The 27979-nt window shown below is 38.5% G+C and overlaps 2 protein-coding genes across 13 annotated transcripts in view; one reads left to right on the plus strand and one right to left on the minus strand.

The window, feature by feature from the left end:
* The first annotated feature begins 2546 nt into the window (after positions 1–2546).
* Positions 2547–27490, plus strand: tex11 (testis expressed 11). 2 transcript variants are annotated; one of them, XR_001423216.1, is made up of 30 exons: positions 2547–2673; positions 3329–3441; positions 4269–4353; positions 4500–4579; positions 4664–4744; positions 4863–4982; positions 5181–5261; positions 5381–5466; positions 5536–5593; positions 5668–5763; positions 5835–5916; positions 6443–6521; positions 6622–6773; positions 7318–7403; positions 7506–7643; positions 8305–8407; positions 8496–8620; positions 9608–9693; positions 10169–10222; positions 10307–10347; positions 10770–10847; positions 10953–11023; positions 12320–12433; positions 12628–12700; positions 12775–12924; positions 13762–13870; positions 13946–14066; positions 14573–14740; positions 16089–16238; positions 27405–27490. XR_001423216.1 is itself a non-coding variant. In XM_015023726.1 (29 exons), the coding sequence occupies exons 1-29, from the start codon at positions 2646–2648 to the stop codon at positions 16158–16160; spliced, it is 2730 nt and encodes a 909-aa protein (XP_014879212.1). In that variant the 5' UTR covers positions 2547–2645; the 3' UTR covers positions 16161–16480. The 2 variants fall into 2 exon arrangements, 1 of the variants encoding a protein (XP_014879212.1); XM_015023726.1 differs by lacking the exon at positions 27405–27490 and having other exon boundaries at positions 16089–16480.
* Positions 19525–27979, minus strand: part of dlg3 (discs, large homolog 3 (Drosophila)) — a 114759-nt gene continuing 106304 nt past the window's right edge. For 7 of the 11 annotated variants that reach the window (XM_015023669.1, XM_015023677.1, XM_015023663.1 and 4 more), the window contains 10 exons: positions 27434–27610; positions 27251–27326; positions 25006–25108; positions 22950–22991; positions 21709–21759; positions 21523–21624; positions 21265–21437; positions 21057–21166; positions 20879–20970; positions 19525–20220 (listed from right to left, as the gene is read on the minus strand). In XM_015023669.1, coding sequence (XP_014879155.1) covers positions 20114–20220; positions 20879–20970; positions 21057–21166; positions 21265–21437; positions 21523–21624; positions 21709–21759; positions 22950–22991; positions 25006–25108; positions 27251–27326; positions 27434–27610 — 1033 coding nt within the window. In that variant the 3' untranslated portion in view covers positions 19525–20113. Of the gene's footprint in view, positions 20221–20878; positions 20971–21056; positions 21167–21264; positions 21438–21522; positions 21625–21708; positions 21760–22949; positions 22992–23570; positions 23617–25005; positions 25109–27250; positions 27327–27433; positions 27611–27979 lie in introns of all 11 variants that reach the window. The other 4 variants (XM_015023648.1, XM_015023708.1, XM_015023683.1 and 1 more) reach the window with 2 other exon arrangements.

Consider the following 27979-nt stretch of genomic DNA (forward strand, 5'->3'; position numbering starts at 1 on the left):
TACTTAAGTACTTAAGTAGTACTTATATTGAAATACTTTTTTAACTCTTTACTTTTTAGTTTTACTTCTGAATTAGTGCAACTCTTCCTCGAGTATAATTTTTGGATACTCTACCCACCTTTAAATATTAATTCAGGAGTAGAGATCAAACAACCTTTTTATAAAATAAAAGCTACATTTCTTGGATGGCTACTTTTTACTTTTACTTGCGTAAGAATTTACTGATGTAACGCTACTCTTAATTTTTATCCTCTCTGGTTTTGTTTTCTGACCACCCGCTGTATTCCGTAAGGAAACTGAATCAGTATACGAACACATTATACTGAATATTTATTAAAGATGGTTAAATGTAACTAAATTATCATGTAATGTAAATAAAAATTATTGCAGAAATTCTAGAATAGACTACATTTTAAAAGAGTACAAACTGGAAAATAATATTTTCAAGCAAAAGTAGAATGAAAAATGAAAACAGTAGCCAGATTGTTTAAGCAGAAATAGAGCAACCACTGAAGGAGTTGAGCTTCATGCTGTTTCTGTGTGTTGTTTTATAATTAGGCGTCTCGTAAAAGAGAACGAAGGAGATACAGATAAGTCTCCTTGTGAACAATTGGTGGAAGTTGCTTGCTGAGAGGGTGGATTTGAAGTGATTTATTTTAAATGGTTCTGTTCAAAGCTCACTGTAGGGGACTGACTGGTTCTACACACACAGCATGGATCCTTCCTTTTAGCCCACATGAACCTGTAGAAATGTTTTTCTCCAGTGGCCCAGTTAAAGCCCCGCAACCAGAACCTCAGCCTTCCAAACAGTTTTATGTCTGGCAGAAGGAGTAAAAATGTACAGCCTGCTTTATGAGAGGAACTACTTCTCAGATGATGGTAGAGTTATAAATTAGTCATATGTCAATGTGAGGGTCTTTGACCTCAGATTTGAACTCAGATTTAGTTTTCAAATCTGAGTTGAAAACTAAAGATTTGTCAAAGTTAGTCAAGCATTAAATCCAGAGTTGGATAGAATCCAGTTACTCCAGTAACTTTTTTTTAAAAATGTACTTTTATGAGTATTTTTACTACACTGTGCTTTCTACTTTTACTTGAGTAATTTTGTTATGAAGTATTTCTACTCTTACTTGAGTAAAATGTCTGGATTTTCTTCCCACTGAATGAAGAACAAACATGTTTTAACCAAACATTCAGACACAGACACACACCTGCAGTTTTTGTTGAAGTTTCAGAAGTTTTATTTTGAAAGAAACTGATTTGGAAAAAATAAATATATAAAAAAAATTGCCTGATTTTCTTTTTTTTTTTTTTGTTACTCATATAAATTATTGTCATTTTGGTCTTTAGCACACCAAAATTTCCTCTTGACTTTACATTTTGATCAGTCTGATGGCGTAATTTCTAAATATTAAACGATTGATAATGTGATCACTTACTCTACTTAAGTAGACTTTCTTTCACTCTTACTTGAATAATTTCTGCAGCTAAAAATATGTTGAAGTATTAATACTCTTACCATTTCTGAGTACTCTACTCACCTCTGATTAAATCTGAAGTATTGAATGTTTTGGTAGGATTCACTGTAAAAATAATTTACTGGTACCGAAAATATCTAAAATTATTCTATCAAAAGCATTACATAACAAAAATATATAAATATTTAAACTGGATTTAATCCTTTTTTTGAAAGATAAACCAAATATTTTCCACCCTAACCAAACTTTGATTAATGATTACGCTTGTCTTAAGGGAGTCTGGCCAGCCAGTTTAATTAGAGCTATTCGGCTTTCATCTGTAAATGACTGGAAAAATAATGAACTCCAAATTCACAGCTAGAATTCACAGTGGACATTTCAGATCTTATTTATAGACTGCTGTAAATATGGAAAAGTTTTACTGAAGAAAGTCTAACAGATTCTGTCATCATCAAAGTTAGGTTTTATATAAAAAATGCTTAGAATTAAATTGAAATATTAAAAGTTTAATTAATTATGTATCATAGAAATCAAGTTTGTGATCTATCTTTCGTTAGTGAAATAAGCCAACTTTTAGATTATATTTGAATTTCTGGGAATGCATCTTGTAAAGAAAAACGCTAAATGTAAAGAACTCACCAAACGCAATCACTTCAAACCATTTTAAACCATCTGATGGTGTGTTCACCGAATAGGATACTACTGTCAATAAAAGGGTTTGTGCATGAATGATGCATCATGGAAAAAAGCTCGAGGTAATTGCTATAGTAAAACAAGCAGTGAATATCTGGGGTTGTTAATTCCACATAACACTAAATTAATAATACTAATTATGCTCCATTCAATGTTCTTGGCTTGATTCTAAAAAATACATAATTTCAATTTAGGTCCTTAAGGTCCAAAAATTAATGAAATTGAAAAACAAAAAAGGCAAGTTATTAAAGCGGTTAAGTTGCCATTCTTCAAGACGTTTTATCTTTCTAACTGTAGCAGAAGTATAAAAAATGTTTTTATTATTGTTATCATTTGGTTATATTGGAATTTCGGAATTCCGAGTGTCTGTGAACGTAACTTTTCCTTCACCCTGATTTTCGCGGCCTTGGCGTTGTCATTGAAACGGAAACAAGAAGCTAACCTGAGGTTTTTCTTTGCTCGGAAACATCAAACATGGAGCATTTTGTATCGACTGTGAAAAGTGAGTCGTTTACAACTTGACTTATATTAATTGTTATTAACAAACTTTGTAATTGTGTCACTTCCTGTTGCAACAAACCTAGCTTACATGCTAGCAGGACCGTTAGCTATCGGACAAGCTACACTGCGGACAACTAGTTGCTTTGTTCAAAAATGTTATTTAATGTCCACTTGTGCCACTCAGGTTTGTTACTAAATAATTATATTACGATTGTTTTTTAGATCTTTAAGTACACAAGAGAAGATAATGAACAAAGTATTTGGTTTGGATTTTTATATTTGTAATTAATTTGAATATGTAAAACCCAGTTTGTTCTGCGTGAAACGTTTGTTTGATTTATAGAAGCTAAGTAAAGTACCATTTTAGTGATTTTAAAATCCTGACCACATTAGAACTGGCCCACGTCAAAGACTGCAATATTTAGGCTTTTCAAACCTGAGTAATTATGGGTGGGTGGATCATAATGTAAATAAATATACTGAATCTGGAAAACACATGAGATTAGATAACTTTATTTTCTCAAATCCTCTCTGGTGCTATCCCTACAGACTCTTTTGCCTTTACCCATGTTAAAAATGAAATGTATCTTCATGAAACGTATGTCTTTGCTCTCATTGTCCTGTTGACTTGTCTTCTTTCTTTTTTATTTGCTCAGCTCTCACAGATAACCTGCTGCAGAAACAGATGCCAGATTTTGATGAGGCCATTGAGAAACTCTTCTCTAAAGTGTCTGGATTAGATACTTTGACAAAAATACCGTATTCACAGGTAGATTAGATTGTTGGACATGATTTATAGCCAGTTTTACTAGTTGATGTTGTTCTAGACAAGTAAATGTAAGAAAACAAACAAAATATATTAAGAATACCTTGGAAAATTGGTCATTATTCAGTTGGCAGTGGGAAACTGGTCCATCTTACAGCCAGAGCTACAATCTAACTGTTTAGATGAAAATATATTATATTCTTAGAATGGTTCAACTCAAGCACATACCTAAATTCAACTGAAAATCTGTGTCAACACATTAAAATAGCCATTTGTTTACACAAGGCATCCAATTTGATTTTCAGGTGTTTTGCAAAGAGCGAGGGCGGCCATGTTGGTCTGTCGATATGAAAACCGGGTAGAAAAATATCCAAAACACTTGCAGTTGCAATTCCACTGAAAACAAGGAGAGTTATTTCTAAATGCCACACTTTTCAGATTTATATTTCTGAAAACAAAAAAAAAATTCTATCACCTCACAATTGAGCATATAATATTGTTTTCATTTATTAAATAAAATCCCAGTTGAGTGGATACAAATCCATGACACATTTTCAGATTTTAATTTGTAAAAATTTAAATAACCGCACATCCTTTTCCTTCTATTTCTACTCCTACTTTCATATAAAATACAACTATAACATGGTAAAACCTTAAAGTTGTTAATACTTTAACAACCTGAAAGTTTTAACTGCTTTAATACTTATAATGTGACATTTAATTCAGGACTTTTATCTATATTGTTTAGTTCTGCCTCAGTTGCATGCATTAACTTTATAAAGAACTATATTTGTCTGAGTTTCATCATTAATTCTCTGTAACTTTTCCAGCTTGAAGAATGTGCCATTCAGTTGTGGAACTGGTCGGTGACCAAGAACGCCGGTGGTGCTCTGAGTAATGTTCAACAAGCCAAAGGTACGCTTCTAATCTCATGGTCTGCCTAACTGTAAGCTTTAACAGTATTCATGCTGATAGATGTGAAGTTTAGACTCAGAAGGAAGGCTGTGAACAGAATTAGTCGCAGTAATGTTGCATCATATTCAAACATTTCCATCACGCAGTTCGTCATGCCGCATGCAGTCTGCTTTACTGCTGTGAACCTGAGAATCCAACAGAGGGCGCCATCCGCAAGCAGATCCTGGTGAGCAGCACTGTAGGCCCTCCTCGACCAGCGCTCAGCATTTCATGAGGAGAAGGCCCATTTATCAGTGTCTAATCTTTACAGATGGCCAGCAAAACGGGCAGAACCTGGCTGGACTGCAAAAATCCCCAGATGGCCGATCATTTCTTGAGGCTTGCTGTCAAGGTGAAGAAAAATGAACACGCAGACGCAGAGAGAGAGCTTTAGTCGGTGCAAGTTTAGAGCAAACAGACACATGGTGTTTTTATGGGAAAAAAAAATGCTTTGTTTGCTACGTCTCTAGAGCCTGGAAACCCTCTACAGCCAGCTGATGTCCAGAGGCGACGCAGCAGCCGACGCTACTTCCTCCAAGGCGGATGTGGAGAAGGACCTGCTTCGAATTCTGTCATGCCAGGCAGAGTCGGTGAGCGCATGTGATGTTCGACACCTTCGATGTGAATATTTGTTCTTGTGATTTTTGGCAGCTCAGCAAGTGCTGTTCTGACAGACTTGCAGTGTGAAGTGTGAGACAGCTAAAATGTGAACTGAGAAACAATGAGAGGGGGAAATCTTTAATATCTGACAGGGAATAATGAAAGTTCAAGTCTGACCTCGGTTGCAGGCCGTATCCCAAGGGAATAGCAGAGATGCCACGGTCTACATGCAGCGATGTAAAGACATGCTGCAGCGGATACCGAAAGATGTAAAACAATCCCTTCGTTTGCACATTTACAACTCTATTTATTGATTTGTCACTTTCACTGTGCATATTGTTGTTGAAAGTGAGGGGAAGCTAACTGTGAACTCACTCTCTGAACACAGACGGCGTACCTCTCCCTCATGTGCTACAACTTTGGTGTAGACACCTATAATCTGAGGAAGTTTGAGGACAGCACTTTCTGGTTGAGGTAAATATGATATTTAATGTTTGTTGTTAAAAACAGAGCAGGGGGAAACAGTAAACTCTTATTTTTCAGCCAAAGCTACGACATCGGTAAAACAAGTGCGAAGTACGGCCCTGGCCCAGATGTTCTGGTGAGACTGAAGTTCAGAGTTCAGGAAAATCACTGGAAATGGTTACGGATTTAAACTTTTTTTTCTCACAATAGGCCAAAGATTTGCGTCTGCTTGCTACAGTTTATCTAGAGTGGGACTGTCAGAGGTTTCAGGAGAAGGCGCTCGATGCCGTCATCTTAGCCAACAAGGTAAGACACGAGACTGTAATTTAGAGGACAGTCATGCTTTGTGTTTGATTGTCTCTGTATGAATTCGGCAGGAGTGTGTGAGCACATCTGGGCTGTATTTAAAGTTAAGAATCCTCCTGAGATCCGAGGCCCCAGACAATCACATCAGAGCAGGTTAGTTAATAACGGCTCAATGAATTATTTATACAGACAGTGAGGCGTCGCTACCTGAACATTCAGGGATTCTTTGAAACTACTGGCAGGTTCAAGACGGAGGGAGATAAGACTTCTTTTGTATTTTTCACTTAAATTTAAGCTACAGCAACGTAATTCAATTCAATTTAATCTGGTAGGTCATTACAAAGTGGTACATAACGGTGGTGGAAGGAAAACTTAACATTTAAGACGCAAGTGGAAATACCAAAATGTGCAAAATGTGAACTAAAAAAATGTCTTTAAATTCAAAACTTTATATCCAAAAGACTTGTAGCTATAATTATAGAGTTTTCATTTTATTTTCATTGTTGATGCACATCTCAATGATCAAATTTTTATTTCTAAAAACAAAATCTAAACCATGTATAATTTGCATCAGTCTCTTGTGATGATCAAACCCCAATAAAATCTGATGGTATTTGTGGTTTTATTGTTACAAAATGTGAAAAGGGTTCTGCAGATGACTCTGCAAACGTTTTTCCAGGACTTGATGAGTTGCTGGAATCACAAGTTCCTCTTGAAGTCTGTCTGAGCGCAGTGAAACTTCTCATGTCTGAAGACAGGTTAGAAAACAAAGTCTTGATTTGTTTTCCACCTTTGCTTACACACAACAATAAATCATCTGAACCCTCCTAAAGTGGGATGTTTTTGTGATTATTGTAGAGAAATGCTGGCGTTTGACTATCTGAAGCGTGTGTGTCAGCACTTTGGCTCGTCCCCTGACCTGGGTGCTGCTCTTGTGCTGCACGTTGAGCTGCTGCTGCAGAGAAACAAAGAGCTGCTGGCCAAACAGAAGATAGAAGACATCATCACTGGTACTGTTGCAATCAGATTATTTTTAATTATTGCAACTGTGCTGCAGTTTTCTATGCAGGTCCTTAAAATTGGTAATAAAGAGCCTTCTAGCGATTGATTAAAAGCCTAAATTTGGAAAACATTTACATTTGAATCCAGATGTTTATATATATATATATATATATATATATATATATATATCTTTGTTACCTTCGTATGTTCGACCGAACCAAAGATGCCAGCGGCCATGCTCAGATATATATTTTTATTTTTTTATTTTTTTTATTATTATTATTTTTTTATTTTATTTTATTTTTTCCACTGTGTGAAGTTAAATCAAACATAAGTTTACCTGGTCCCTGCTGTAAAATGTAGAATGCCATCTCAAGACATTTATTAATAACAGTAATAAATGATATCATAATTGAAACAATCTTTTTTTAGTTTATTTGTATTGTAAAAGTTAAAAAATCTTCACCTTGAAAATGCTTGAAAAGTTCTTAAATTTCACTGTGGGAAAACTTTACAAACCCTGCATGTAAAAACCAGTCTTACCTCCCACAGGCCACTACAGCGGTAAACAGCTCATTCCAGATTCACTGACCATTATGCATGTCATTCTGTGGGATCAGGCATCAAAACATTTTGAGGTGCATTGAACTTAATTTACAAAAAAACAAAAAAAAAAACTGATTTAATACCATTTGATTAAAAACCTCTTGCAGCTGATTATCTCTGCTTTGTCATTTCAGGCTGGCAACTATGCAGAGGCTCTACAGTGGTATAACTACTCCTTCAGCTTCTTCAAGGCAGGTCAGATGGAGCCAAATCTAGCCAAGCTGCAGAGGAACAGAGCGTCCTGCCTGCTGCACCTGCAGCAGGTAGAAAAGGTAAAATTATCCAAGCATCAGCTGCTGTGATGGAAATTATTCTGCTGCAGTAGTTAATGCACACCATTATCAGTTGAATTTTGTTAAATGTGACTTGTAATGCTTACTTAAACAGGTTAGGGTGGTTAGGGTGGGTTGAACAAAACATGTCCATTAAATTTTTTGCACAAAATCATTCCTAGATAATGAGATTTTAGTCTGGTCAGTTCTGCCTGTTTTGAGCTCCTTTCAGAAAGAGCCGTTTTAGACCCTCTTGTCACTTTAAAAACAAATAAGCTGCTTCTGGCCAACTTTTACACTTGTACATGAAAATAGCTGCAAAAAGATGTGCAATTATACAACCGCACATCTTAGAAAAGCAGAAGTGGAGCCTCCTGCACAACCAACAAGAATGCATCAAATTGTTTCTGAATGGCAAGTCAAAACACAATACTCGTCTTTTCTGGCAGCCATTGTACAGCAGGTAACATTAGCTGACTAAAAAGTGCTGAAGCTCAGTTTGGGTTGCTAGGTAATGATCTGGGCTTTGCTGGGGTTTCATTCCGTATGTTTTTGAAACGGCTCATTTTCCAGACACCAAAAAAATCATTAACTTCTTGCCAAAAAAATGTTAAATATCAATAGTAATTTTCTGAAAATTGTTTTCCATTCCTGTTCTCAGGCTAAAGAAGCAATAAAAGAAGCGGAAAGATCTGATCCTGAGAGTATCTTCACTCAATTCTGCATTTACAAGATTGCTGTTCAGGACGACAACGTACAGAAAGGTATATACATTCAATGCAGGAACTGTAACTTTAATGAGGCAATTTTTTTCTTCTTCAGCAAATTATTTGCGTTGTTTCTTTGCAACAGCTGCAGAGGCGTTGAATGCGATGGGAGTCCTGTCCAAGTCGCCTGTATCCAGCGAAGACAGGCTGCTGCTATCAGAGAGCGCAGCTTCCTGTCTCCTCTGTCTGGCAGCTCAGATTGCTCTGGAGGTAGAATTCATCACACTGCTCGTTACTCGTTCCAGTCATGAGATTAGGTCTAATAGAAAATTCATCACATCTCCCAGTGCCGTGGTGCTATTATGATGATTAGAGCGCCTCATCAGTGCTACGTGGAGTTCGGACACAAATGAACGTGTTTATATGGAGGGCGGTGATGAGGAGTGATGATCTTGTCACTTGGATCATATGATGTTGGGCAGGAGGATTTGGGAACTGACAGAAGATAACATGAATCAAATGTACTCCATCTTGAAAAGCTCAAAACATTTAAATATGTAGCATTTAAATATCATCAAACTGCAAGCAAATGTGCAATGACTTGTAGAAGTGTTAAACTTTTTCCACATTACCAACACAGACTTCAGTCTAGAGATGTTGTAAATGATTATTTTAGTAATTGAGTATTCTATCGATTATTCTGATGATTAATTAAATAATGAAATAAAAATTTGATAAAATAAAACATTGGTAAATACTGCCGTACTCAGTATTACTATCTGATATCAACATTGGCTCTAAAAATGATAGAAACGCGGACGTTATCATCAATCATGAAATCCACCTGGACCGAACTTGAAAATTGGACGTTGTGCTGCTAACACTTAGCTTTCGTCAACAACTTAAAGGCGGAAGAGAGAACACTGTGTAGCATAAATAATCACTCGGCCGCAACATGGTGCACTAAATAATAAAACATAATTTAACAAAGCTTCGAGGGAGGCAAGTTTCCTCTACAAATTTTAATAATCGAGGTACTCAAGTCATTCAAGGAATCGTTACATCTTACTTCAACGAATATAAACGCCCACCACACGTTCTATATTTTTATTTATAAACATCTATAACACTTCCTTTCACAGTTAATTGCTTTTTATCTCATAAAATTCTCGAGATACGAATATGTTTTTAAGACAGCATTACAGTTAAATAATGTCTGATCGTTTTGAATATTCGTGATGGAAATGTTTGTGACAGAATGGAAGACAGGAAACTGCAATGAAAGCTCTGGAGGTTTTATGTGAGAACTCAAAAGACGAAGCTCACGTTCTGATGGGTCTCAGGTCAGTAAAATATGTATATACGTCTGTGTCAATAATGAGAAGAATGATATATTGTTTGCAACTTGTATTGTTAATTTCATGAATACGGCCTTGAATGTTTTTGTAATTATTGAGTAACTTCATGCTCTCTTTTCACTTTTCATAGTGGATGTTACAACAGAATGCTGCTTTTCTTATTTATTTACCTTCGTAAACTTAAAAGTAACAATCCAATATTAAATAAACATTATATAAAATGATGTCAGGTATAAAATTTCAGCGCTTGGTGGGTCTGATGCTGGATTTGCATAAATAAAGTAATTATTTTTAGCTGGTGTGCCTTACAGATTGTAGTGATTCTGCTCCTCGGTCACCTCTAATGATCCACTGACCCATTTTCTCCAGCTTTCCCACAGAAACTGTGTTTCTGTATAACAATGTTAGTAGGTGAAAGAAAACGAGGTCAACGCCGGGTTCTTTGTTTGTATTTTCACAGGTGTTTGGTCCGACTCGTGTTCTCCTCAGCAGAAAACTCAGCTGATGGGTTGAGGTGGGGCAAAATGTAAAAAAAACAAACATGATATAATGTGATGTCTGGTTAAGGCTACACATCTAAAACAATCGATCCTTGCAGGGATGTGAATCTGGACAAACTCCTGCCGTATCTGAAACGAGGTGAGCAGATTTATAACTAATAAATGTCTGAGACCAGATGGATTTACATTTATTTCTCTCTCTAGATTTAAAATCAGACTGAAGTTTTTATCTTTAATGTCATTTAGGAATACCAATACCAAAGTTACTTATTTATAAATATGAATTAGCACCAAAAATCTGTGATTTTGATTACAAAAAAAAACCACAAGAACAATCACACAATCCTTGAGGGGCAGCTAATTATTAATATTTTAACAGTTTAATGGGTTTTATCAATACATTGTGACATAACCGGACCTTTAAGAACATTTAGATTTTTGATATGGCCCAAAATGAAACTGAGTTTGACACCCTGTTGTATGTAAATATCTGATTTCAGCCGTTTTCTTCACATTTCCTCTAAAGTCTCCATAACCCTGAAAGTTTTCTCCTCCCAACAGCTCTGCAGACAATTTCACACCAGTCTCATATGACTGCTGAGCGGCGCGCCGAGGACGCTAACTGGTTCAGAAAGATTGGTACCGACTCTTTCTTTCCTTGCCACTTTAATATGACACGCTGTGCTATCACCTAAAATCTTGCGGCAGCCTCATTTTGTCGGTGTGTGGGTGCTTCTGTTGCAGCCTGGAACTCGGCTCTGCAGTGCGAGAGCAGACCTGACAGAATGAGGGATTTCTTTGTGCTGTCCTACCAGGTAAGTGTGCCGGTTGGCCCCGTCATGGCCGACTGGCACAATTAAGGGATTAAATGTTGCTTTGACAAGAGAGGCAGTTTTACCTTTTGAGAATTTTACATGACTTAGACCTGTTTGTTTACAATGCATTGTTAACTTATTTAAAAAAACTAATATACGACGCGTCAGGAGAGCCGGAACACCAGCACTTGGTTCAATTCCCCCAAAACACTTTGGAAAAAGAAAAACTAATTTACTGATCCAATGCTAGGATCACGGATGAAACTATTGATTGTTAACTGGAGTATGTAGACTCCAAACGTGTCATTTTCTGATAAAACAACATATTCAGAACAGTAATAAAGCCCAAACTGTACAAAATACATATTATACAGATGAAAACACCTTTGTCTGTAAATATGTTCTACCCAAAACTCTTGTAGTGGCAAAGTTTTAACTTGAACTGGTTCAAATTCACTAGAAGAATGCTACGTTATTGCATCTAAGGCAATAAAATGTTTATTTTCCTATTAAAAAAGGAATTATGTGCATATTTGAATATATTTCTATTATTGTATTAACAGGGTTTAGTGGTTAAAAGTTGTTTCTAAAAGCCATGACATCATCATCTCATTATTTAAAGAGACAATAGTCATTCAGTATGTAAACTTCTGATATTAAAGACATGAGTAAATAAATCTCTTATAGATTATTCATCTAAAAACATAAAATTACTTATGTTTTAGCAAAAATAAATCATTTTGGTAGTTAGAATTGGTGCCGATTTCCTTAATTTTGGGAGATTTGTGATCAGCCGATACTTGGATGTGAAGAGGATCTTATCTACCTCAACAAAGGTCTGGAAATCAGCCACTGTCCTCTTCTGCTCTGCAGTGGGAGGTTTGACTGACACGCCGACCACCAAGTCATGTCTGCACGTTTGAAATCACTCACTGTTGTCAACTCAGCGGCTTTCTTGCTATATCTAGCAACATTTCAAACAAAAAAAAGATCAGTATCGGCCAAAATCAGAATCGGCAGGTCAGGATCTTTAAAGATCAGTAATCAGCGATCTGCTACAAAACTACAATCGCTGCCCTCCTAATGTAAACCTCTGGTTTCAGCTGGACAGTGGTTGTATTTTACTGCGGTATCTCATTATTCATGTCTTCTTTAGTAGTTGCTAAAATGATTTCATCAGAATATAAACGTGTTTTCTCTTCAGGCTAAACCCGCAGCCTTTAGTTAAAGCAGTGCATTCCTGTTTTCCTTCAGTTGCCAGAGATAAATAATTTGTTTTTCTGCTTGACCTTAAAGCTCTCCCTGCTGTGCCCTCCTGACCGCGCTCTGCTCATGGGCCAGAGGACGTCTCTGCTGATGGCAGCTGCTGCCTCTTTGGAGCTCTGCAGGAAGTCTCCTCACTCCACCCAGGTGTGCCACCCACTCCTCATCCTCCACATTTAGCACGCTCACCATCAAAAAGGATGGAAATTTACCAAGACCAGTGGAGAGGAGGAGAGGTGACTAACCACATTACCGGCGCAGGCGTGGGCGTCTTGCGTCGGGAGGAGAGCCGGACACTAGATGGCGCCAGTAAATCCAGAATCCTTGTGTTGGTTTCACAGGCAGAGGATCTCACTGTGGCTCTGGAGCACATTCAGGCCTGTTGGGAGGTCTGCAAAACCCTGAAAGCATCAGGTACAGCAGGCGAAAATAACAGAAACCGACAGGAAGTGGGAGTTGAACAAATATTTCTCTAAATGGATTTGAAGGCAACCTTCCAGCGGACCCGACGGACTCCCTGCTGCTGCTGTACGAGTTCGAAGCTCGTGCGAAGCTGAGCGATCCGAAGGTGGAGACGATACTGGAGTCTGTCCTGGAGCTGGAACACGTCGAAACCAAAGTGTTGGAAACCATGGCAGGTTAATAAACACTCATTTCATCAGAGGAAACGAACTCTGATTTTATCAATGGGTTTTGAAGATTTAAGTTTTGGAAAATCAGGATTTTTTTATTTATTTTTTTCATCCAAGGCCCTCCATCTTGTTTGACAAGCATGTTTTACAACTTCTATCTATTTGGTATTGGTAAATTTAAATCATAATGTTTCAATAACACAGTCATAGTAATTATGAGAATAAAGTTGTATGACAATAAAGCCTAAATAATACAGAATAAAGTTTTAATATTACAAGAATTAAGTCGTAAGATCTGGAGAATGAAGTAGTAATTTTACACTAAGACAACTGATTATTCAATCTTATTAAAAAAGCAACTTTTTCCTCCCAACTTTTTAAGACGTCTTTTACTAAAATCGCATATTTATTTTATGATTATGTTCTCGTAATTAAATCAAAATTCTGGTAGGCTGGTCCTAATTGTACAAATTGCAAAACTAAGAGAAGGGTTGATTGAAATAAATCAAATAAATGTAATTTCTTCATTAGAAAAGAAAGCGAGAAAAAAAAGTATTGATTAAAATCAGCTAACTAAACTGAGCATTCACAACAGAATGTGCTAGCTGCAGCTTAGCATAAGCGAGGAGATGATTGACAGCACTAAGACCCGCCTCCTGCCTCTGATTGGTTGTTTCTAGTTAGCACAGAAAAGGCAAAGGAACTGTTTTTTTTTTTTTTTCACAGATTTTGTGCCTCATATTGTCACAACTTAAAGACAGGTTCATCAAATATTTATGATAAAAGTTACATACTGCAGCTTTAAGTATTTATTCTGTTTTTATTGTTTTTTTCTTAATGAAGGCTTAGCCATGGAGCCTCCAGCCCACCTCCCTCAGCTCTGCAAGAAGGCCCTGAGAGCCGCTCTCTCCATGCACAGGAAGCAACCCCAAGCCGACCCGACGCACTGCAGGCAGCGCTGCGCCACATGAAAACACGCTTCCTTATTTCTGGAACCATCATTTCTAACTGTGCGTCTCCGTCTCAGTAAGTACATCCACAGCCTGATCAAGCTATCCCTGCCGAGCGGTGTGTCCGAGGTGGAGAGCCGCGTCCTGCAGGAGCTGTGGGATTACTTCGAGGACGCTCTGTCCATCATCTCAGCCGCGGTGAGCCAGCGCCAACAGAACTGCTCCATAATTAACCCCCTCTCCTCCACTCTGCCGCTGCCCGCTGTTTCTTGGAAACCACTTTTTTTTTTTTTTTTTTTATCAATGGGCTTTCAGCCACACTTCAATTAGCAGATGCTTCCATTCACCACCCCTTCCTGCCAATTTGAATGTTAATGTTCTGCAGAAATCGTCACACTGCCGGTGAGCAGCGCCTCTGAAAGGGACGTGGGATTATTGAAACATCACGCTGCCTTTCAGGCGCTGCATATTTCCCCTTTCAGAGGGAGTTATTACTTGAAAGCTGTCGAAATCTTTGGATCAAAGTAAAGGGACAAGATTAAAAGTGTTAGAGAATATGAATGAAATGATTAAAACGAGTTAGTAAAAAGGTTAACACACAAAACGGCAGGATTTGATGAACGTTTCTGAGTAAAGGGAACTTCAGTCACCCAGGTGGCTGAAAAAAAGCCTTTTTTCTAACATCTTCCTGCTTTCCTCCGCAGCCGGACGGCTTCCCAGAGATGGAGACGCTGTGGCTGCTGACTCAGGCGTGGAATGCCGGGATTCTGCTGTACAGCCTGGCCCAGTACCACGAAGCCGAGAAGTGGTGCGGCCTTGCCATGAGCTTCATCCGACACCTAGGGTCTCTGCGGGAGAGCTACGAGACGCAGGTAGAGCACCGGAGTCATCTACGGGAAAGGATTAGGTCCAAAAATATGATAAACTTCTGACCCGTTTCCTCAAAATTCAAGTAAATAAAACAGGTACGTCGTTAGCATATGAAAATAATCACATAATTGTTTGTTCTCACGTACTACTTCTAAGATTAGATTTGCCTGATGGTGCATTCATTATTAAAGTTTTAAGAGGCACTAATAGTGTTCGGTATAGTCATCATTATTATTGGGCTCATATCTGTAAGGTGGAATGTGTGTGTTTTCTGTTTGGCATATTAGGGCCGTAGACAGAACAAAAGTAAATTTCCACTAAAAATCTCAAATTACAAGTTGCAAAAGTTAAACATTTTTAACTTTTCAAAATTTTTCATGTTTTTTCTAGAAATTTTCTTAGATTAATCTCAAAATTTTCTGGCAAATTTGACTTTTGAAACTCAAATTTCCAATAAATTTTCCTAGAAAATTTGTGGCATAAAATTACTTTTCTATTTTCTTTCCTTCTGCGACGGCCCTAATAAGTTGCTGTATTTGCATCTCAGGAAATCATAGAAAAGTTAATTTATTTCAGTAATTTAACAAAAAATGTAAGTCATACAGAGAGATGCATTGTTTTTCCAGCATTACCAACACTATGTCTAGTAACTAGAGGTGCATTATGGGATATGTAGTGTTAGTGGAGGCCTTCAGTTTTAATTCTGGCTTACTGCTAATAAAACAAATCGTCTTAGAAAACATTATCTAAGGGTTATTTGCCACAAAGGTTTAGCCATGTATAGAACAGTGTTTAGTGTATAAACAAGCATATTAATAGAAAGTTAAGTTGAAGGAAAAACATATAGGAAAAGGCAGTAGGGATAACTGCAGCCTTGAGAGGATTGTGAAGTGTAAAACCTTCCCGAATGAAGGTAAAGTTTCCATTTTATTTGGTAATTAGAATCTGGAGGAAGACTGGAGAAATGTTGCTTGTTTTATGAAGTCCAAAGTCAGCGCAGCCGTTTGAGAGGAGGTTTTAGAGCACTTCCTGCTTCCCCCTGCTGACAAACCTCAGAGATACGACTTGGTACCGACCCACAGTGTGCCAAAAGCTGGTCAAACGTCCACGGTGGTACGGGCCTGACCTTTAACCCCACAGATAATCGATGGGAATCTAGAAGCAGCGTGGGCTTCCAGAACCACAGGCTGATTTGCCTCCATGCCACGCTGCATTGATGCAGTAATTCATGCAAAAGGAGCCCCAACCAAGGCCAACAGTAGTGAAATAAATCAACTTTCTTTTGATGCATTTTCAGCTCATGATGCTTTAAGAAATAATAAAAATCAAGTTAAATGTTTGTTTCCACAGATGACTGGGCTGTACAGTGAAATCCTGGACAGACTGGACAAAGCGAAGAAAAACATCCACACAGAGGAGTAAAACGTTCAGCTCTTCTCTCCTACATGTTCTGTGTTGTGAAGGTGAACCCAACGGGTTCATCCCATCAGTTTGTTACAGGTAAAAGTTCTTCTTTACGTTCAAATATCCAGGCTTCCTGGTAGACAATATTTATTACAGCTTCATTTGTGAACTATTAAACCCTCCTGTTTTTTTTCATATCTTTGAATATAAATCCCATAAAAACTTGCTAGATTTTGTATTTTGAATGAAATGTAATTGTACTGTTTTATATGCACATGAATGTTTCCATTTGAAGTTTTTTGTCCTGTTGACTCATTTAAAAAACATTTTTAAATCTAGCTTTAATTTTCATTCCTTTGTGTTCAAATACCCAAGAAATTTCATGCTCTGTTCCCATCTGGTGGCAAATTGTGGAGAAATGTTAACTTTTAAAACTTTACGCAAAACATTTGGTTAGAATCAGTGTTTCTGCCAATTATATAGAAGGCCAAAAGGGACAAAATTAAAAAATACATCATTAAATCATGAATTAAATGCAACATTAAGGCAACATTGAAATAAAGGCTTAATTTAATGTTTCACAATTAATGCGTAAAATGTCATTAAATGATTAAAATCCAAACAGTTCTACAGACCAGTTTTTGCACTGCCCCTCGACTGACAGAAAATTAAATATCTTCAGTCACCATTGTAAGTTTTTATTTTAACAATTTATAGAGATTTATTAAATGGTAAAAATTAAGCATTTATTTAAAGTTAGTTTTAACTAAATGCATCATGTAGTCAAATTATCTACCTATTAAATTAAACAATTTATTTCATGATTTAATCACACTTGTTTTTTGTCCCTTTTGGCCCTCCATACACAGGATGGAAAAAGTATATCAATACATAATGTTTCTATGGCATTATTTATAGGCGCTTCTTTTTTGTGTCTAAAGGACAAACAATTTTGCCTAAATATTAAAAATTGATCGATGTTGCAAACATTTGACTCCCCTAAAACGTTGCAATTTTATAGGGGATAAAAGGAAGAAGAGAAAAACAAAAGTAATCATTAAAACCAAAATTTAAAGGCTTACAAATTTGAAAAATACATTATTTATGTCCGTTAAAGACTTATTTCTATGGCCAAAATAAAACGAACCCCAGGGGTTTAAAATTTGCACTTGATTGCCCGAGCCACTTAAAGCAGAATAACAAGCACATCAAGATTATAACTGAGTCACATATTTTATTTTCAAACAAATAAACTCTCGTCAAGTCCCAAAATAAAACCCAAACAAAAAAAGTTGCAGGACCGCGTTCCCTCATGACTAGGACAGGGAAGACCATGAGGCCGAGTGTCCTGATAGGCTGTACCACCTGCAGTGACAGGAAGGAAACTACTGTACAATCAAAGGGTTCATGTTTGCAAGCACTTACTGCACAATGTGCCAGAACAGAAACATATCATCACCCCAAAAAGTACAAACAAAAAGAAAAAGAAAAGCCTGAGCCCCCTGCCCGATCCCCTTCCCCCCATAAAATAAAATAAAAAATAAAAATAAAACGCATCATGTCTCTCGTCAGAACGTCCCTGGCCAGTTATACACACACAGATGCGTTCAGGTACCGTTAACCTCAATGGAAATAGGAGTGATATCGAGTTCTTTGGGCTTTGACGCGGCTGACTGAGGTATGAATACACACGTTATTAACAGTCAGCTGGATGTGCGCTAAACACCAGAGAGGACCGACTTTAAGCGTCTAACCATGGCGGTTTCCGCCTGCATTGCTTTTTATTTTACAATATATCTTCGTTTTTTGAATCTATACACCCAGACAAGAAATCACACGTAGACAGTTCCCTACTCCAGGGAACCGGGTCCCCGTCTCGCTAGCTAACCGTTCCCATGAGAAATACTGACGTTACAGCACATTTTTAAACGGAGCCTGAAGCTCAGGAGTAGCTCAAACTTTTACTTACCTGACGTCTGCGGTCTATAAAACCTGTCTGTCCGAGTTCGAGTCACACATGCATGAAGCACAGGTGAGGAGGGGACGCGTGGGGGAGGGGCTTATTTACATTGTTCAGCTACCACACCGTTTTGAAACAGTCTGCAAGCAGTTTATAAATGGCTCTGTTCCCTTCGGTTATTCCCTGAACTCTGGTTTTGACACAGGTAATGACAGCTGGTTTAGCAGTGGTGCCTGGCAGGTGGGCACACCTGATCGGAAAAAAAAAAAAAAGCCTGCAGGTGTACAGGTGCTGTGTGAGCTGGAGAAAGAGAGAGAGAAAGAAGGGGGATCCCCAGACGTCTGGGTTCCAGGCAAGTTAAACACAGAAGAATTAAAATATGAAAAACTAAAAGGCTGAGAGGGTTCAGAGGTCTTGGGTCACGTTTTCGATGTCGAGCTGCGAGTCCTGCAGGAGAGAAAGCGATGATGTCCAGTTAAAAATGAAGCAGGAGTGCCCCTCTTCTAGTAATCCGGCATCACCTCTAAGAGCTCAACACAGTGGTTCAGCGTCAAGAAGGTTTATAGATACACAAAGCATAAAAGATTTACTCAAACCCAACTTTAGTGTTTTCTCTTTTTGGCAGAGGGGGGACAATTCAAAAACAGGTTAAACTGACTCTTTAATTGTTAGAACATCCAATACAATTATTGTCTTGTTCTACCCGTTTTTAAGGCCGCCACACACGGCGGCGGCAGCGGCTGATAGGACAGTACCATGTGACCAATCAGAAGTGAATCGTCCTGGAAGGCAGAGAGTGTAATGGGGTCGTCTACTGCTCAACAAGAGTCGGGAGGCTCTACCTGTCTGGATCGGAAAAAGCCAAATTGTTTGATTACACAGAAAAAAATAAAACAGAAAAAAAAAAGGTTGGAAAAGTAGAAGTAAAAGGAGGTAAGACTTGATTTTTGATCTATTGCACTTAACGTCTGACCTCCTGGCTCTTTGAGGGCACAACATGTAAAGATCTCGCCCTCTTCGGCTGCTTCCAGCCTCCCTCACAGACAACAGGTAGTCACAAAACAGAATTTGTATTAGATGTAAGGCAGTTTGGTGTTTTGCAGAGAGCCCGGTTACACTTCTCTACCCCCGTCCTTTACAGAGCAGCTAAAAACCACAAGCCAAAAAATAAAATCGAATTTAAAAAAAAATAAATCCCACAAGAAAGAAAGGAGAAAATCTAAACAGCCCTCCGAATGACAGTTCTAACGAAGTGTAAAATGTGAAGTTTTCAATATGCTGTAAAATCTCAGAAGGACTTAATGATTTATCTTGTGATCTTATAATATAAATGTAGAGATTCACAACACATTTCTTCCTCTTGATCCGCCATCTTTCCAGACGACCAAACAGCGAGCTGGTTCGTGATAAATAGATCACCAGTTTTTTTTTTTTAGTAGGCTCCTCCGCTAATTTCCTCTGTCGGTATAAACAAGAGAGACAAACAGTACCATCAGCAGGGCTCACATTTGATCCAGTCCGTTTAGAAAAAAACCCAAAAAACTAAAAACAAAACCCTAATTGTTCTTCAACCTCTCGTCTTTTTAAATGTGATCTGATGAACATTTACAAAGTGTTCCAACTTGGTATGATTTGTCTATATTTCTTCTTTTTGAATCACTACTCCTCCTTCCTGACACCGATCTCCAGGCCGTTCCTAGTCCACAAAAGGAAGTTGATCCTTTTCCCTTTTTGCTTTCGTTTGACAAATTCCTTTGGAATGGCGATTCCAGTCTTGAATGGTTTTGTTGAGAAACTCATGCAGGGGTGTGCACAGTCACAGTAATGGTGATAAAGACTTCTTTTTCATTTAGAGAGTAACATAATGATGACACTAAAACTGGATATGAAACATATCTGCAAAAAGGAGGTGAGGAGCGGGGGAGAGGGGTTGGCATGTGGACGTGGGTGGGGTCTCTGGGGGGCAGGAAGGGAGCTCTGCGGCGCCGCTGCAGGTTGGACGGCCGGGAGCTCAGAGCTTCTCTGGGGAGGGAATCCAGATGTATGGCCCGGACTGCTCCTCGATGATTAGCTTGATTTTGTTGTAGATCTCCTCTAGCGAGTCACCCTGTACAATAGCTGCAAACAAAAACAAAAAGATTTACTTCCTGATTTTATGTAAAATGAATCAGTGTTCCCAACCATGGTCCTTGAGGAACACCGCAAGGGAAATTTACAAAGACTCATTTACAAAGGTTGGTTCTCAGTCAGGGCTGGGCGATCTGACTTAAATAGAAAATCAAAGATTTCCATCAAAATCTAGTTTTTCTACTTCTCTTAAAGCCGCAGTATGTAACTTTTATAAAGTATGGTTGTCACATATTTATTAAAGTTATCACTATCACCACCACGATTTAACACACTGAACTATAGTAGCAGATATTAAAAGGTCATTTATATTTTCACAGCACATTTAGTAACCGTCTATGGTACCATGCTGCCCAGAGGCAACAGATTCATTTATTTATTTTTAAAGGTTTTGGTGCCTTTACTCAACGTGCACTACGGCAGAAGTTAAAATCCTTGATTTTTCTTATTTTCTACTTTTCTTTTGAATATTTCAGACAGACTCTTTGGAACTAATACGTGAACCCACTGCATTTAGAAAGTGTTTTACCCACAAATTAAGACAGTTTGTCATTTCAGACAATTTAATTACTGTATGAAAATAAACGTGGAAGGCTTTAAGTCTTTCATAACTACTGAGAGTAAATAAGTCAAAAAAGCAGCAACCAACCTGTGAAATACTCTCCAAAGTCTTGCTCCAGCTTAACCGCCTTGTCAAAGATTTTATTGGCCTGCTCGTACGTCTGCCGCTTATTCATTTCCCTGAATGGAAACAAGACAAAGTTACTCCAAAATGCCCAGAAGCTGCTGATATTTCGGTCGCATCGTGTTGAAAGTCTGCAGCTTACATTAGAGCTTCAACGGATTTTGGTTTTATAAAGATGGCGATCGGATAAAGTTGTGCTTGCTGCAGTCGTTTTATGGCATTCCCAGACACATCCAGAATGCAGTGTTTCCCCTGAAGGCACATTAGGACCAATAAATACCCAAACATCGACACTTTACAGCTTCACAACCTGCTGAATGTTTTGATTTCTTTGAAAACTTGACGCCTACCCGCTCTGCCACAGTTCTGACAGACAAGATGCTCGTCCCGTAGAGGTTCTCATTAAACTGGCCGGCCTCAATAAATTTATTATCCTGAATATCTTTCTCCATTTGCTCCCTTGAACCCACAAAGTGGTAGTCCTGCCCGTCGATCTCGTTCTCTCGCCTTGGACGGGTTGTATCTGCGGAGGCAAACAGAACGGGTTTATTTCTCCGTCTCCGATTGTGAGTTCGCCACGCCGTGCACAACGTTGGGCGCCGACTTACGGGGAACGCACGAGCCAAACTTGTGGGGGAACTCGGAGATGAGGTCGTCATTTACTCTGTCCTTCATTGGGCCCAAAATGATCACAGGCCTTGTGTAGTGGACTTGAATTGAAACAGGAAAAGTGAGTTTACAGAATGACAAGAGACACCAAACATTTCCTTAGAGCACAGAGAGTTCCCACTCACTTTCCTGCCGAATGACTGGCTCATAGGAGAGGATCGTGTCCTCTTGACCCTCTGTAAGAAAACGAAGCAAAGAAAATGAAAACATGAACATTTTGTACTTTCTGAAGACACCAGTGCCTCATTACTTTTCTCTCACTTTACAACCACGAAATTCAGTTTATTTCTATGGCAGATCAACACAAAACAGTGTATTATTGTACACTGTATAGAAATCTAAAGTGTATTTTATATTTATACTCCCAAATTAAATCCTGTGCAGTTAATGGCTTTAAACAGAGTGGCTGCTGTTTCTTGAAACTTTAATTTATGTATCTGGTGCTGAAACGATTAATCGAGATGAATCAATTAGTGAAATATTTGTCTATATGTATACACATATATAACCTACAAAATTAACCTACAAATGTGTACCATTCTAAAAATGGTGAAGCGTGAACTATAGGAATGGTATATTACTGTATTTAAGCAATAAAATTTTTATTTTCCTACTTATAAAGGATTCATTTTTGTGCATCTTTTACTGTATTTCCAATGTTGTGTAAAAAGGCTGAAGAGGTTGAATAAGAATAATCTGCAGAATGTGTCAAATCTTTTTCTTATCTGACAAATTGTCAGAATAATTGAAGCCAAAATAATCATTAGGTGCAGGTCCCCATGCTCCTTAAAATGTCTTAAATTGATTAGCAACAATGTATATTGGTCTTAAATTCGTTAATCACCGGCCTTAACTTTTGTGGTGGCAGAACTATTTTATCTCAGATTTTCTATGTAGTTTTTTTTTTTTCTCATGAGACTTTTCTGTCAGACAAATGATAGAGCTGCATGTTTATTGCATTCTGTGACTTAAGGCAGTTCAGGCTACCGCTAACTAGCTGCTAACTTGCTAGTTAGTTAGAAAGGTTTTTATGGGTTAAAGTAAATTAGTTGCCAGTTTGCATAATGATGTCTGTCTTTGCTACTGGCTCACTTCTGTTGCCAACCCATTAGATGCTTGGCACCGCCACTATGTAAAATATATTGACGTGTGATTTTAACTGCATCTCTTATTTAACGCAACACTGTAATTGTGAAATTGTGTTTTTTCGACATGAGCAGAATATCAAAGTTTTGGCCACATTTGTTGTGGAAACGCAGCTGATGTGTGAAGCTGGTAGACACTTGCAGATTTCAGATTTTATTGACCTACCATATAAACTCCTAAAACACAACGAAGCACTCGATATAAAATTAAAATGACTTACTTGAACTACTTTCACTGTCACTTGTGTTGGATGTCAGACATTCTGAAAAGCAAAAAAGTGAAAATCTCACATCAAATTGTCATATTTTAATTAATTCAAAGGTTTAAAATGTAATTTCACCTGCCTAAATAGCCTCAGCCCAACCATGTTTATCAACTGTTGGGCCTTTTAAGAACAAAAAGAAAATAAAAGGGCAAAGGGGAAATAAAGAAAGCAGAAGTTCTTCTATTTGCGACAGTCAAGCTTTTGCAAAACTAGGGAAGTGGTTTTTAGGTGCAAGCAATAGGAAATTAAGTGTTTCCTGTGACTAGACCCAGTATTCCCAGTCCAAATGCTTCGTATTGGTCGCCTCCAAGCAGACAGAGTTACAACACATGCATCGTAACTCTGTGACCTTAAGAGACAAACAGAAAGACCCCCAGGAGACTGAAGAAGTGTCACCCTGGCTCCCATAGGAATGCAGCCTCTGTACATACTGTGAGTCTGAGGGGTGTGTGTGTGTGTGTGCGCGCCCTCTCCACCCTCTAAATGTGTGTGGTTCTCGCATTCCCATCTGGGTCTGCAGTGACAAAGCGTTCTCTCTGGGGACAGCTGCTTGACACGGTGCAACCACACACTTACTCAAACTCTTTGATCCATAAAAGTCATCGCTTAACCCCGGGAAGTCCTAGATGTCCCGACAGGTGAGAGCGGAAACCAAGAGAAGAAAAGCAGAGAGGAAGAAGAAGAGGTTAGTGAGAGTCGGAGGGGGGCGAGGCAGAGGAGGAGGAGAGGAAGAGGAGTGTGCCCGCTGACACACGGTGCTGTCATGCTCATTAAGCCTGAGCTCCACTTTGTTCATAGTAAGCCACTGCTTTTCAATTACACAGGCCCAATCCCATTAAAACGGGATTTTGACCTGCTAAGAGTTAAAGCTTCAGCCCAGTAATGAGATTCTCCTTGTTCTGGGGTCAATGACTGACTGGAGAATCGATCAGGACTTAAAGCTGCATCATGTGACCTTTTGTACATAATTGTTCAAACTGTCACCATGTCGTGACAGTGTAATATGAGTCAGATAGCAGGCCTGTCGCACCAGCAAATTTAGCTCAATTATCCCAGTAATTATTGCAATAAACAATAATATTGACACCATTTTCAGGTGATATGTTAATAATGGCATTATAATTGAGGTTCACCCTCTTTAGGACTAACTTTAATTTTGAAAAGAACACTTCACACAGGCACTAAAAATTATTTTGAATATCCCAAATAATCAAAAATGGTAAAGAAAATGGAAATAAAAATCACTTAGAACTGGAAACATAGAATAAATTTAATTATGATATCTGTAAACAAAATAACCCTTCAGAAAATATCAGAATGGAAATTACAGAGCCTATTTTAATTGATTTGATCAATTAGAAAAAGAAAAACAAAATCTAGTCTGTTTTCTCTTGGTACTAACTTGAAACAAACACTATAAGCGCTGTCAATCAGGCTCATGTATCCCGCTTGCTCTCAAACAGTTTCTGCCCGTAAATCTCTGCCATTAGCATATTTAGCAGCGCTTCCACAAGATTGATTGACAGCGCCAAGACCCTCCTGTGGGCTTTGATTGGTTGTTTTTGGCCAGGAGCGGTTCATTTTTTCAGACGGCTGTAGTAGCACAGAAACGAGAAACTCCATGTTTTCACAAATCATCTGTCTCATATTAAACTGTCAGGACATGGTGACCTTTTAAACAAATATGTAAAAACATTTTTTTCAAATAAAAGTTACATACTGCAGTTTTAAATAAATAAATACTAACAGCTGGCAGCACAAACGCAGCCAGACACTCCTCTGGAGGCGATGCGGTCACACCAGAGAGGAACCCCACGCCTCCTCCTGTGGGGAATCTCTCTGGGAATGGGAGCGGTGCCGCCACACACACAGTCCCTGAAGGTGAGCGGAAAGATGAAAGACGAAAGAAGTGAAGCATGAAGGGGGGGAAAGGACCAAAGAAAAGGAAAAAAAAAAAAAGAGGAGAGAAACCCCCCAAACCCGCCCCTCGATCACACAGCTCGATACTCACGTTCAGTCTCCACCAACTCGTGCACAATATTCTCCTTGCTCTTGTAAAACGGGAACTTGCGTGAGAGGTTGAAGCTTTTTTTGCGCTTCACTTTAACTTGCTGCTGATGTGAGGGTGAGAGAGGGGAGGGGGAGGTGGGTGGCAGGTGAGGGAGGGAGGGAGGGAGGACAAAAACGACAACAACAACAAAAAAAAAACAGACGAGGTTTCAATGAAGGTACTCCACAACCATGCAAAAACAGGGAGGACGGGGCCAAATGAAATGTAAACAATTCACATCAAATGATGAACATGAGGAACAGGTAATGGGTGAAACCGAATGGAGCGTCAATGTGAAGGAGACGGGCGACTGCAGACCAAATTAAACATTTACTGTTTATAAATTAATCACCATTAATAATCAGATTCATCCTCTTTAAATTCAAATCTGAAAGCTAAAGCCTGTCCAGGTGCGTCTTAGTGACTCAAGCCATCAGAAAACGTTGATTTATTTCAATAATTCAGTTCAAAAAGTAAAACTTATGGTGCATCATTTACACCAGTCCTGTTTGGTCCACTTTAATCAAACTCTGATTTGCTTAGAAAGTCCAGTTCATTACTGTGATGTAGACCCAAGAAAACCTCAGTCTCTGTTGAAGTGAACTCTGGTGTTGGTTTGAATGGATATCCGAACGCCAAGCAGACTGGAGACCGCCCCAAAAGTAGGAAGTGAACTATAGCACAGGGCATTCTGGGTAGATGCAACAAACATGCCAGTCTAGCGATAGTGGGAGAAATTATTTGTGGTCTGAGAAATTCTCCATCGCCTAAAATCTGATGCCATGATATTTTTATTTACATTTCATGAAGAAGAAAGTTGCCCTCACTGTCTTCTTCTGGGGTTTTTATGTCATTTCCTTCAGTGGTTTTTGGTGCAGCGCCTCCACAGGCGAGGAGGGCAACGGGTTTGTGCAGTGAAAGCAAAACACCAGCTAAAAATGGAACAAATGTTGCAACTTTGGTCCCCAGTCAAACCAGGTCTACTGGACTATCAGCTGAGAAAACATCTTTAATTACACACAGTGATAGTTTTCACTAAGTATTTATATGTGTTTGTTAATCCTACAGCTAATGCATTTCTAAAACTAAGTCACTCATAAACTGATGGTGGACCTCAAACATGGATTCTGTCTCTTCGATCTTCCTTGACTGACGTCAGACTGCCTCAGGGCAGCCGTGGCTACAATCCTGTAGCTTCCCGTCGTCAATGTGTGAATGAGAATGAATGATTTCATGTAAAGTGTCCTAATAAAGCACTACACAAGTCTGATATCATTTCACTTAATTTCCTTCAGACCTTTATTTCCAAATTTAAAGAAAAAAGAAATTACCTTCATCTTAAAAGAGGACATAGACCACCGAGGAACCGTTCAGTGTGTTTTGTAAAAAACAATTGACGTTTCCACCTGAGGGCATGTAGCTCATCTGTGTGCTGGTTTCTGAAACTTCTTCAAGATGTTCAATACTCCTCTGAAGTCTGTAGTTATTTCTTGTGCGGGTTTCTCTACCACCATACTTTTTTCTTCCACTCAACTTTAGGAAGCATCTTAATGCAATACTCCCATTTTTGAGAGCAGAATTAGGTGTTTATGAGCTGCACTTTAACTAAATCTGTGTTTTCCAGCTCTTCATACATAGTTTTATTTGAACTGAATCATTGAACTTAAGTAACCTTTTGATGATATTCGGTACTTTACAACAAGTCTCCCCTTATAGATGGCTAATAATAGTTTATAGATATGTTATCCATTCATTTATAAACAATTTATAAGTCATTAACTGTTTCTTATGCATTAATTCTCAGAAGGAGACTATATGCTGAAAAGTCACATTTACAAATAACTAGATAAAATATGTAGGTGAATAGACTTGGCTGACTCTTTGGCAAAATGGTAGATTTTGTCTGCTCTCCCTTAATTAATGCATAATAAACAATTAATGACTTATAAAGTGCTTAGAGCTGAATTAACATATTTATTACCTATTTATTAGACTTCTACTGACTTCTTAGACTTCTTCTTTTACAGAGAAGTGCCTGTGAATGTTTTGATTACAAACAAATCGTCTCCAGGGAGCTGCTCTGTAATCAATCGGGTAAATTGATCGCTCTCGCTTCGGTAAAGAGGTGCTGGTCGCTTTCCCGCTCGTCAGGAAGTGGGACATCTCCCCCGCTGGGGCCCCGGGGCCGGTGGTCCCCCACACTTACCCTGTTGGACTCAATCATGCCTGTCCTGGCGTGGAACTTGACAGTTTTTAATCTGGCTCGCTCTTTCTTTTCCACTCTGGGGAAGGAAAAAAAAAAAAACAACCATTTTTGGTTTTTAGATGTTATTACTCAAGCTTTTTTATTTCCTTTGAAGGAAATAAAAGCACAAATGGAGGAATATACCTTTTCTTGCTTGGAATGACCCCGATCTGCTCGCTCTCTCCGTGCGGAGTGACGAGCCTCGCCTGCCACCACTCATCGTCAGAAGCGTTGATGACATGAAGGATATCGCCATAAGAGAAACTCAGGCCTTGGCTGGGCAGGCAGCTGTCTCGTGCTCGATCGTAGTCAAAGAGAGCTCTACAAAAAATAAACACAGATTTGAGTTAGTTTTCCTCTGATGTATTATATCTGTGCATAAATTCACAAAAACCAAACAGAGTTAATAAACAGGAGAGGGAGGAGCAGAAATGCCAGACACAGTATTTGTTTTTTTTGTTTTTTTGTGTGTGTTTTGTCTTTACAGAGTGTATTAACTAAAGATGCACTGATCTGATATTGATATCTGTATCGGTCCTGATATTGACAAATATTCTACATCAGGTATTGGCAAATATGTGGACGATCCATGAGGGCAGATCTATTCAGTCTCATTCTATGCTTTGTGCTCTGAGAGACGTCATGATTTATTTTACATATTTATATTTAGAATTCCTAATTGCATTTTCT

This window comes from Poecilia latipinna, unplaced genomic scaffold, assembly GCF_001443285.1.
Source record: "Poecilia latipinna isolate Pla-1442-1.1 unplaced genomic scaffold, P_latipinna-1.0 Scaffold90, whole genome shotgun sequence".
NCBI classification, from domain to species: Eukaryota; Metazoa; Chordata; class Actinopteri; order Cyprinodontiformes; family Poeciliidae; genus Poecilia; species Poecilia latipinna.

Bases quoted from the DNA above. Each gene is read 5' to 3' on its own strand.
- tex11 (XM_015023726.1), top strand. From the start codon at position 2,646: ATGGAGCATTTTGTATCGACTGTGAAAA. The intron at 5,262-5,380 runs GTAAAACAATCC...CTCTGAACACAG, and splicing joins TGCAGCGGATACCGAAAGAT to ACGGCGTACCTCTCCCTCAT. The intron at 8,621-9,607 runs GTAGAATTCATC...TGTTTGTGACAG, and splicing joins CAGCTCAGATTGCTCTGGAG to AATGGAAGACAGGAAACTGC.